At 36.0% G+C, this 12,068-nt stretch overlaps 2 protein-coding genes across 2 annotated transcripts; one reads left to right on the top strand and one right to left on the bottom strand.

Moving 5' to 3' along the window:
• Positions 1-1,897: 1,897 nt before the first annotated feature.
• LOC131352293 (ATP-sensitive inward rectifier potassium channel 1-like) lies at positions 1,898-2,980 on the top strand. The gene has a single exon (XM_058388284.1). The coding sequence runs from the start codon at positions 1,898-1,900 to the stop codon at positions 2,978-2,980; it is 1,083 nt and encodes a 360-aa protein (XP_058244267.1).
• Positions 2,981-9,238: 6,258 nt separating this feature from the next.
• On the bottom strand, positions 9,239-10,360 carry LOC131352247 (ATP-sensitive inward rectifier potassium channel 1-like). The gene has a single exon (XM_058388215.1). The coding sequence runs from the start codon at positions 10,358-10,360 to the stop codon at positions 9,239-9,241; it is 1,122 nt and encodes a 373-aa protein (XP_058244198.1).
• Between the last annotated feature and the right edge of the window lie 1,708 nt (positions 10,361-12,068).

Below are 12,068 nucleotides of genomic sequence, written 5' to 3'. Positions count from 1 at the left end.
CAATAAATCTGGTCTCCGTTCCTATAGTGAAAGAAAACAAAAACAAAAACAGAGTTTCTCTGAAACTCATACACACTCATTGACCCTTTTGTCAGATACAAATTCTATACAGGTGTGCATTGTAGGTATTTTGGTGCACAGGTGCACTGTTCACCAGATATTATTTGATGGGTGTCTGAGTTTAAAAGGATTATAGCCAGTAATTATACCTAAAGCGTAAAAGTGAAAAGTCAAAACCAATTGTCCAAGACAGCAAAATATCTCTAAAAGTGCCTGTTACAACATTTCATTTCAGCTGAACAGCCTGCTGCTTCAAATGCAACCTTTACATGTTAACTGATATATACTTCCCTTGTGATAGCTCAAAAATAACCTTTACTAAACTCCTAAAATAAAGCAGATTAATGGAATTTTGTGATACAACTGTCACTCATTACAATCTTTGTGAATCAAGTATCAGGTAACCCTGTTGCATTCAAACATTATTTACTGCTTGATACGCTTTTGTGTCTCAGGTATTCAGGTTTGTTACATGCCAGCAACAATAGAATTACAAAGCAGAGTGATGATTTGGATCATCATCATTTTCCTTGCTTGACTTGATGTGTTCTGAGTGATTTCTGAGAATATGTTCGCGTGTCTTGCCAAGCAAAACACAGTAACATGTTGCTTACCCTATATTAAACTATACCTTACAGCATGTTGTGTAAATCCACCCTTTCCTGTAGTGAAAACAAAATAACAAGCAAACTGATTTTGTGTACAGATAAACATTCTAAGTCCAGCCTGACTAGAAGAAGGTGGCAAAAAGAAAACCCAAGACAATCCCAACTGACAAATCTAATGTGCCATCCAGGACTAATTTACCCTTCATTTAACACATTTATGGTTCGGTCTCACAGTGAACTGGGAAAGAGCCCTAGTACTGATACAAGCAACAAGATTGAGTTCCATGAAGTTAGACTCTTTGGAAATGCAAGCCACACTCTATCTATTTTACTGCCATTTAAACAGTATCAGCTCCAGCTAAGGATGCTCAGCCTGTTAAACGCATGTTGATGAATGCATTCTTTAATCATATAGTCATATCTCTAATTATATCATATGTCATATATCAAATCACATCACTGAGTAGTGAAAACAGAAAAAAGTCAAAGGATGTGTTTAGTTGCCATGTCATGACTCAGCAGAATTTGTTGAGCTTTCCAAAGTGATTCAGTTTATATGCTTTGTCACACTGTAGACACAGTATGTGTGATATCCTCCGTGTAACAACAGACACAAAAAGCAATACAGACTAATTATAGATAATTGCTCTTACAGTCTCACTTGCAACGTTTAATTACATTAGAACTAAAAACAACAGCTTTCAACCTTCAGGCTGTTTAATTTGTTTTTGTTTCCTATGAAATAGACCAACCAAAGGAACATTACAATGCAGTTAAAGCTAAACTAATTATATGAGGAGCTTAAAAAAAAAGTAAGGTTAACAAAGAGACAGGTATAAGAGCATAGCATAGCATGAATTAAAATCCTGACCAATTGCAAGTTTGCAGTTTCCACTGTGAAAATCCATGGCCAGCCTAAGGGGACCTTACAAAAGCACTGAAAGTGAGAACAGGAGACAGGGAGCACTGGGTACACTGCCAATATCGACTTAAAAGAGAGAGAGAGAGAGAGAGAGAGAGAGAGAGAGAGAGAGAGAGAGAAAGAGAGTGTCACCAGAAATCTGGTAAGACCTTTTTACTGAACCATTGGATGTCTGCAAGGGAACGTTTTTAGCAGGTAGGTTTCTTTTTCATTTCTCTTTTTTGTAAGTTTATTTATGATTGAAAAATTCTGATCCTGCATCTTTTCAACATACCCTATTTCCTTTTTCTGTAGCGAAATCTTGACAATGGCACAAACTCTTGGACAATTTATCAGAGATTATCTAACTGAGTGGCTAATTCACCAAAATCGCCTGGTCACTAAAGAAGGCCATTGCAACATTGAGTATTCCAACATAAGGTACAAAAACTGGTCTGGCTTCATTCAAGACTTTTGGACCACTTTAGTTGAGATCCACTGGACGTTTCTTATGTTCTTCTTTGTGGCTTCATTCATTCTTAGCTGGTTTGTATTTGCACTTTTATGGTACTGGGTTGGTGGTACCAATGGTGACTTGTGGTGGCAAAACCCAGCAGCTAACCATAGTGCATGTGTGATTAATGTCTATGACCTTACCACAGCCTTCCTATACTCACTGGAGACACAGACTTTTATTGCTTATGGTATGCGAGCAATTACAACATTGTGCCCAGGTGCCATTGCTGTCTATGTTTTCCAGGTTATTCTTGGTACAATCATTCCCTGCTTTTGGGGTGGAGTGGTAATGGCCAAAGTCTCACTGCCCAAGAGAAGAGCCAAAGCAATCATGTTTAGTAAGATGGCCGTCATCTGCTCTAGACAAGATAATCTGTGTCTCAAGATACGAGTGGCCAATCTGCGCAAATCGTTAATGATCGGAACCCAAATATATGGCAAGTTTATTAAGACAACAACTACAGCTGAAGGAGAATCCATCATCATGGATCAGGTTAACATTGATTTCAGTGTAGAAACTGGGAAAGACAACCTCTTCTTCATCTCTCCATTGACTCTTTACCATGTGATAGACCAAACCAGTCCATTCTTTGAAATGTCAGTGGACACTCTTCAGAATCAGGACTTTGAGCTTGTGGTCTTTATGGACAGTGTTGCTGAATACACCAGCTTCTCTTGCCATGTGAGGAGTTCTTACATCCCTAAGGAGATTATGTGGGGCTACCAATTCCTCCCTATCATTTCGCGCACCAAAGAGGGGAAGTATCATGTGGACTTCTCAAACTTTGCAAAAGTTATACGAATTGAAACACCACACTGTGCCAACTGCTTTCACAACAAGAAAGCGCATTCTGGAGATGGCACTGACAATGAAGGGTTTGACTGTGATTTGTGAGATTAAACCTGAAAACAGTGATATATTTTATGGAATCCACTGTTAATGAAGAGAGCTCTGTGACGGGATTTTTTTTTTTTTTTTCAGACTAAACATGTGGTTTTATTAAAAAGATTGATTCAGTGTCATCAGGTTGCATTAGGGTAACTTTATTACTCAACTTAGGAGAGAAATATATTTGTTTTCTTTCAGTGAGATCAACTGTGTAACCAAAAATTATTCCCACATATTAAATACAGTCTTCATTGTTCAAGGCTATATTGTGTCTAAAGTCTTCAGCAGCTTTTAATTGGAAGTTGAATTGTGCTAACAACCCCCTCTAATCCAGATTAGTGAAAATATATCTCTGTGTACAAAAGCATAAAGAAGCTTTTTCATATAGGTGTTCATACAGGTAGTGGTGCACAATTACCAATTAAGAATAGTTGATAATTGAAAATAGGAATATCTCTGTGGGAATGAAAGAGTAGCCTAGACTCAAATTTATATCATGATAACTGCCAAAAACAATGTGTTCTGACTCTGCAGTGTGTTTTTCCAGGAAATCACACAAAGCATAAGTATCAAGTGAATGATTGCTTTGTTAGGATGTAATAGATCAGAGTTCAGCTATGGTTAATGTTACCTTTATACATGTATTTTACTTGAAATTGTGTGTAATACCATGTTTTGTGTTAAAAGGTACATTTATGTCTGAATTATATTGTGATAATTCAAGAAACCTTTTTCTTTCTTTTTTTTGGCCAGTATTTATGTAACGACAATGTCGTTTTCCTAAATGTCATTTTTGACATTTATGCTGCTAATTAGTCTTAAAAATCTTAGAAAATGCTATTTAACAGAACATTCTGTCCAGTAGTACAAATACCAAGAACACATGACATTTCTAAAATCATTTCCTAATGCTCAGTAGAGTTTTCCACAAGGCACAAAGTTTCAAAAGCATATGTGAAATCACCCTAATGGCGTAATGGGCCTGAATTTTAATCTTTAAGTAAAGATGTTTTTGAATATTTGCATAAGCCAAACACAAAATGTCTCCATACTCACATCCAAATGCTGTATTCCTGACCCAGTACATTTGCATTTAGGGATGTGTACAGAACTCCATAAAAGGTGAAATACACAAAGGGCTGGAATGATGACTAAGCAGTAAAAGAGGCAGAAAGTGGACATTACTGATTCACAATTTGGCAGTGTTGCTTGGCATCCAAAAAAAAAAAAAAAAAAATGCTGTGGAACCAATTTTCAAGCCAGCTTTTATAGTGATGATCTCTAAATTCATCCATTTATGGAAAGCCTTATTGATTTATTTGCCTTGATTCATGTGTTGACTCACTTGACCTACTCATTAATGCAAGGAATATTAAAAATAACTGGGTGTCACAAATTGCTCATGATAGTGCTCTTAGTCCCAAATATTCTGAACTATTTGTGTTCTTTATATGTTATATGTGTTTTTCACAGACGACAAAACACTTCTTTAAGTCTCTCTGGATAAATGTAAATAAATCCGCAGTTGTACTATGTAAAAGTGCAGTAATCTGTGTCTGTCAAGTCAGCTGAGGTTTAGATTAGTTAGTAATGCATAAATGGAGCGCACTTGATAAAACAAGGCTCTGGATTACACCTTTTGGGTCATTTTATTGGTTAGTTTACAGACTGTCCCAGGAATAACATGCATTTCTTGGGGGGGGGAATCACTTTGTATACAGAGAAAAAGGCTGCAAGTGGTTTTCCTGGAACCTTGTGTATTTTGCTGAGACATCCACCCACATTTCTGATAGTGAAAAAAAGTAATGATTGTGTGAACAGAGAAACATTATATGTCCAGCCTATTTTCAGGGAGCTTTGTTCTATGATGGGATATATCCACCCTTTCCTATAGTGAAAAGAAAACAATCGATTTTGTTGACAGAGAAACATTATACACACTTATTGTCGCTTTATAAGGTACACCTAGCATACAGGTACGCTTTGTGTGCATGCAATTATAGCTTCATAGCTGCTAGCTATAGGAGACACCTCAAACACCTAAATCTTGACCAGTGGGAAAGAGAATTCACTGAAGGGGAAAGGACAGAGGAAAGGTTTTTTTTCTTTCTGGTAGTGGTCAATTTAGATTTGCACCAACTTTATTTAGGTCAGTTTTTAATTTTGAATTTACAAACCTCAGTCTTGTGAGCCATGTAGGTAACAAATGGTCAGGATAATGGTCATTTGGCCAGAAAAAAAGTTAAATGTTTTTTTTTTTATGTATTTGGAAGAAAAGAACATCACCTATACATGATGGTCTGCACCACTGGGACACCTTATTAGTATTTTGACTTTTTTTGTAGCCCTTTTGTAATTGAGTAATCAAGTCACTGGTGACCAAATTAAATCTTGCAATTAAATATTCTCAACACAGCCATCACATGGTACAGACATGGTAGTGAGTGTGGTTAAGCTATGAGTGTCTGTTGGTTGATTAAATCAGCTGGTACAGCTCTAAAGTACGCGTCTCTGTTAGAAAATGTGATTTCAGCTATCAAATTCACGATAAGTATATTGTAATCCTGATGATTTACAGCTTAAGATGCTTACATGTCTTTTCTGTCTCAGTTATACATCCTAGTTACTTGCCAGAAACTAGAAATTTCATACACAATAGACCATGAAAAATGATACCTAACCTGCCATATTGAGACTATTTTGGAGGAGTTCTGGTTTTAAGGAAACCTCCTGGTGACCAAAGGTGGTCAGTGAAATATTGAAGATGGTCACGTGAGGTACAGCATTCACTCCTGCTAAACTTGGTTCTTTACATTATGAGAGGCCAGTGAAGTAAATACTGTTTATAGTTTCTGTAGTCTAGCATGTTTCACAGATGGTCCACAACATTGAACATATACTATAAATTGATTAAAATTATGATGTGTTATGTAATTTATAAGGTATTTATAGTACGAGTATAGTATAGCAATGAATTCTCACTTTAACTCCAATTCATGTTTGGTTGCATCACACCCCTCTGTTTGTCAATAACAGCATGCCACATAGTGCTTTACTCCCTATTTAAATGCTTAAACTACTAAAAATGGTACAACTACAAAAATAGTACACAATATGAATGTTGATGAATGAAGAATGGTTTGTTAAAATAAGTTTTTTTCTCAGTTTTAGGACAATGCTGGAGATCAAATCAGCTGGTACAGCTCTACAGTATGCGCCTCTGTTAGAAAATGTGATTTCAGCTATCAAATTCACAATAAGTATATTGTAATCCTGATGATTTACAGCTTAAGACGCTTATGTGTATTTTCTGTCTCAGTTATACATCCTCGTTACTTGCCAGAAACTATATAATAATTACACAGCAGATTGAAGGTTTGGGTCATTGTTTAGCTTGCATGAGTAAGCCTGAATAAGAGAAAGGGCTGAGCAGATTCTGAGAAAGATCATGAGCTTGCTTACCCTGTTATTCACTTTTCCTATAACATGTTTTGTAAATCCACCCTGCTTTCCTGTAGTGCAAAAAAACTTATTTTTTTTTGTGTATGGATAAATACAGATTATATTTATACATACTGTATCAATACATAAAAGTCCTGCCTTACTAGTAGGAGGAAACAATGGCAAACTCAGGAGTTGAGAAATATAAAGTCGGTCAGTAGAGAGGGGATTAATGGAATAAAAGAAGGGCATGATTTTAATAATTTGTGAATCACTTTAATCACTGATAGAAGCATGTCTAGTCTAGGTAAGTTTAACATTGTATGCTACGCTAACACTTCTCTCTAAAGCATAGATCACAATATAGCTACGCTTGATTTATCCTGTTTATCTTGTCTTGCCAGGGTGATTCCAGAAATTTTTTCCAGGTATTTTTTTTTTTTTTTTTGCTTGTTTGTTTTTTAAACATATCCTAGCTACTACAGTTACAGTTTAATGAACACATTTGTTATTTAGGTCTAATGCATAGAAAATGCAAAGGTGGATTGTGCAGAAAATATATATGTTAAAATAGTAACGTTATATAACATTTTTTAGAAAAAACAGCTAATACCATCACATTGAATTTACCCTTTTTTTTGTTTTAAGGAACTCTAACTCCACTGATATTGAAGAAAATTATTTTTATTGGTTTTGTTTAATTTTAGGCTCTTAAAAAATATTTTTAAAAAAATGTTGTGTAAGCTATACATTTGGTACACCTGCTGAAGCTTTGCAGATGAGCAGGATGAAGTATATAAAATACATAAAGCCAGTCTACTGTAGATGTTTTGATTTATTCATCTTCTGGAAAATGATCGGAATAACAGATACCATTCAAAAATGGTCAAATAAATCATCAACAAATTTTTATTTCACAATAAACCATGGAAAATGATACCTATCCTGCCATATTGAGACTATTTGAAGGAGCTCTGGTTTTTCCCCAAAACCTCCTGGTGACTAAAGGTGGTCAGTGAAATATTGAATATGGTCATGTGAGGTACAGCATTCACTCCTGCTAAACTTGGCTCTTTACTTTATGAGTGATAGGAGAGGCCGGTGAAGTACATACTGTTTATAGTTTCTGTAGTCTAGAATGTTTCACAGATGGTCCACAACATTGGACATATACTATAAATTGATTCAAATTATAATGTGTTATGTAATTTATATGGATTTTATAGTACTAGTGTAGTATAATAATGAGTACTCACTTTAACTCCAATTCATGTTTGGTTGCATCACACCCCCCTCTTTGTCAATAACAGCATGCCAAAAAGGGCTTTATTCCCTATTTAAATGCTTAAACTACTAAAATTAGTACACAATATGAATGTTGATGCAAGAGGATATAAAGAATATTTTGTTAAAATAAGTTTTTTCTCACTTTTATGAGAATGCACAAGAAAACTACTCATTCCACTGATTTCATCTTGAATTTCATATCGCCATTATTGTGATAATGCTGTACATCCTGATTGTAAGTTTTCAGAATGGATGTTTTGCATTGCTTTAGTGTGTATGTAGAGAATGTGTCTTAAAAACACAAATCTGCCCCAACGAGTTGCCGGGCATGTGTACTGTACATCAACATGTAAATATTGCTCATTGTCTATGGATGCATGGAATCACATTTCTCCGATCTTGCCATTACTTTGCCTTTTCTGCCCTCGTGCAGCTGAACAAGGATTAAATAAAAACAAATTAGTATTTAATCAGGGTATGCATTACTGTGTATGGCAATTAAAACACTTATTTACTACATTCATAGATAATCTACTGCAGGACCTTCTCACCTTCCTGCCCGTTGAAAATTGGTTCACAAATTAGTATTAATGGTTAAACTGATAAATGACGTAGCAGAAATGTTGTGCACTCCCTTTGCATCAGTATTATGAAAATCCACAGTGTTACGCTTAAAACTGTGTACACTGGGATGGACATTTTTCTAATATATTTTGTAACCATTCAAAATTCCTAATAAAGCATCAAGGATATTCATTAACCCAAACATATTCTTTAATAACTAAACTTTAGCAATCAACTACTAATAATAAATGCGGCCATAAATGTTCATAAATGCAACCAGGTCTTACTATATCATCTGAATAAACTTGTATTTAATATAGTTTTTATCATGTGTAGAGTCATGTCTTGGTTCTTTGAGCATAAAACTGTAGAGTGGACAGCAACTATACTACGTTATTTAACAATTCATCCATGCTTATTTAAAGTTCATTTGTGAACCATGCTCCATTTTCAAGGGATAGGAAGGTGACAGGTGTTAAGAAATAAAACAGAAGATAAGTTATGATTCACTGTCTTTCTCACAGTAGCATCTAAAATAATGGACAGATGATTACATTTAAGTTAAGTAGCCTTTATTTGTATAATGTATACATTACTGCACAGTGAAATTCTTTCTTCACATATTCCATCCTTGGAGTATTTGGGTCAGAGTTCAGGGTCAGACATGACGCAGTGCCCATGGAGCATAGGGAGTTAGGGCCTTGCTCAAAGAAAATAGTATGCAACATCACTTATTCGGTAAGTCAGTCATCTTCAGTAACGGCTTTCTCATGGTCAGGGTCACAGTGGATCCAGAACCAATCCTAGGAACACCAGTCCACCACTTGGTAACATGCCAACAATCGTTCAGACCTAGGGGCATTTTAAGGTGGTCACTCCATTTACTACAAGAAAGACTGAAAATTGTGAGGTGGGAAAGGCACTCACCACAATTAAAAAATCATTTATCATAAATATAAAAAGTTCTATGCTTTACAAATTGGTAGCACAAGTCTTGTCTTCAATGTCCATGTCTTGAAACCTGTCACCATCATTGGGAGTATCATAATGAGGAAAGTCATCTGGGGATTTGGCCATTTGACTGGCACAAGGTGCTGTATCTACAGGAAGCACTCTGGCAAAGTTGGAGAAATCTATAACATACTTTCCCTCTTTGCTGCGTGAGATCATGGGGAGGAACTCATAGCCCCACATGATCTCTTTAGGAAGGTAGGATGTTCTGACCTGGCAGGAGGAGCTGGTGGACTCGTCAGTGCCATCGAGAAACACCACTAACTCAAACTCCTGCTGGTGAAGGGTGTCTACTGTCATTTGAAAAAATGGGCTTGATTCATCAATGATGTGGTACAGGGTCAAAGGACAGACAAAGAAAAGGTTGTCCTTTCCAGCGTCTACAATGAAATCTATCTTGATCTGGTCCATTATGATGGTCTCACCTTCAGGAGTGACAGTTGTTTTAAGAAGTTTGCCATAGATTTGACTCCCAACCATCAGAGATTTGCGCATATTGGCCACTCGTATTTGTAAACAGAGACTGCCCTTTTTAGAAGAGATGACAGCCATCTTGCTAAAACGGATGGTTCTGGCTCTTTTTTTGCCCCGGGCAACTTTAGTCATAATCACACCACACCAAAAGCAGATAATCACTGTCCCAAAGACAACCTGAACTGTGAAAATGGTGAGAGTACTAGGGCAAAATGGAGTGAGTTGTCGATAACCATAACCAATGGACATCTGAGTCTCTATGGATTGGAGGAAGGCACCTTTCATATCAAAAAGATTCATTACACAAGGTTTATGGCCAGCAGGTGGGTTTTGCCAGGTTAGGTCACCGTTAGCAAAAGCAGCCCAATACCAGAGTAGTCCGAAGATGAACCAGCCAAATACAAAGGAGGCTCCGAAGAGAAAGATGACAAAACGCCAGCGCATTTCCATTAAGGTGGTCCAGAAATCTAGGAAGTAGATGAAAGACTGGCTTTGTTTCACACCGCCATATGCAATGTTGCAGTGGCCATCTTTGGTCACCAAGCGGTTTCGGTGAATCCTGCGCTTATCCAGGTATTCTCTGAGCAACTGTGGTAAGGTGCGCGTCATTTTTAATGAACCCTAAGACAAACCTGGAGACAGAACATAAAAACATGTTGTACTTAACAAGGGGATCTCTTATGTAGCCCTTAAACTGTGCATAAATTCCACAAACTCCTCAGAATAGATGTACTTCATTAACACAGTTCAGAAATACTAGACTAATTATTTAAATATGCACAATAATATTTTTTGGGATTCCTTAGAAACAAAGAGCTTTTTAATTCCAGGACTTTTCATTAACAGAAAAGATTAGGTCCAATTTGACATTAATTATAAGTCTACTTGTTTTACTGAATTATTAAAGTTCAGTTTCGTTCAATGAGTTGCTCATTCAGTTAAACCGAGCTGTCAAAAATAATAATAGGAGCGCAATAATAAAGCTAATAACTTGATAATTGTGATTTGTAATAAAGTTAGGTAATTGTATGCCTGTCTATGCCTCAATGGCTCCTTGCCTCAAATGGCTTTCAATAAAAATCTACTTTTTACTTTCTACAGTTTTTGTAATGATGAGGCTTCAAAAATCCATCTTGCACTAGTAGAGTGGCATATAATTCAGCTCAGTCTTTGTATTTATATTATAACAGCATATAAAATGATCATTAGGTGATCAGGTGATTATTTCACTAGTATCCTATTACCATGCCACATGACCTGCACAAAACGTTTGTTGTTTTCTTCAATATGAAATTTTGAAATAAATCAGCTTTAATCACTCTGATTTCATGAAAAATTCCAGTGTTTATTATGACCAGTAATAAACCATGGGAACACTAAGAACCAGACAAATGCATTTCTAAAATTGACATCTGGACTTTTTACAAAGGAAGAGGAGATCTCCTCATACTTTATAATTTAATAATTCAACTCTCACATTGTGCTTGTTCTTGATCTTTTGCAGGTCATTTCACACTTTAATGCCAGCTTATGTGCAGTACAGCACACCGACAGTTAAATGTACAAATAATTAAAATAGTTTAGACTCGGTGCTGGTTCTTCAAATAAATATAATACAAATACAGTACACTAGAATACAATAGAATGTAATAAACAGAAAACCAAAAAAGAGTGAATTATTGTCTAGCCTGCAAATATTGTCTCTCACTGTTACTGATAAATTAAATATTGTCTGAATGCTGAATGGGCAGGAACAAAAATTGTGAAAAGTAAAATGTAACAGTTAAATGTGTGCCGCCTTTACGTTACATAAAAACCTAGCAAGAAATATTAGCCTATTTTTGAATTCTGATTAAGGAAACATGAAAAAAATGCATCTTTTAACCAACAGCAGCCAACAACAGCCACATCTGTTTACATTTTGAACGTTACAAGGAAAGTGAGGATGCTCTTAAAGCTAAAATATACTTAAAGTTACTGAAATAAGCATTAGCATACCTCACTTTATTCACAGACTGTCTGTTAATAATGTGATGAGCTGAAATGAACCATGCTGGAGAATTAACATGCTATATCATAACAGATCTTGACCAACTTCAGCTGTGTATTTTGTAAATCTGTGTGTACTTCCATTGGAAACAACAGAATCTTGTATACAGGTAAACAAAATTGGAAATTTGTTTGTCCTGGGTAATGACACCAAACAAAAATGGTGCCAGATATAGTGAAAATAAGACTGAGAGAGACAGACAGACAGACAGACAGACAGACAGGCAGGGACAGAGAGACCGAAACAGAGAGAGAGAGAGAGAGAGAG

This window comes from Hemibagrus wyckioides, linkage group LG04, assembly GCF_019097595.1.
Source record: "Hemibagrus wyckioides isolate EC202008001 linkage group LG04, SWU_Hwy_1.0, whole genome shotgun sequence".
NCBI classification, from domain to species: domain Eukaryota; kingdom Metazoa; phylum Chordata; class Actinopteri; order Siluriformes; family Bagridae; genus Hemibagrus; species Hemibagrus wyckioides.
Note: the sequence above shows the minus strand (reverse complement) of the source record. Positions and strands in the feature narration are given on the sequence as shown.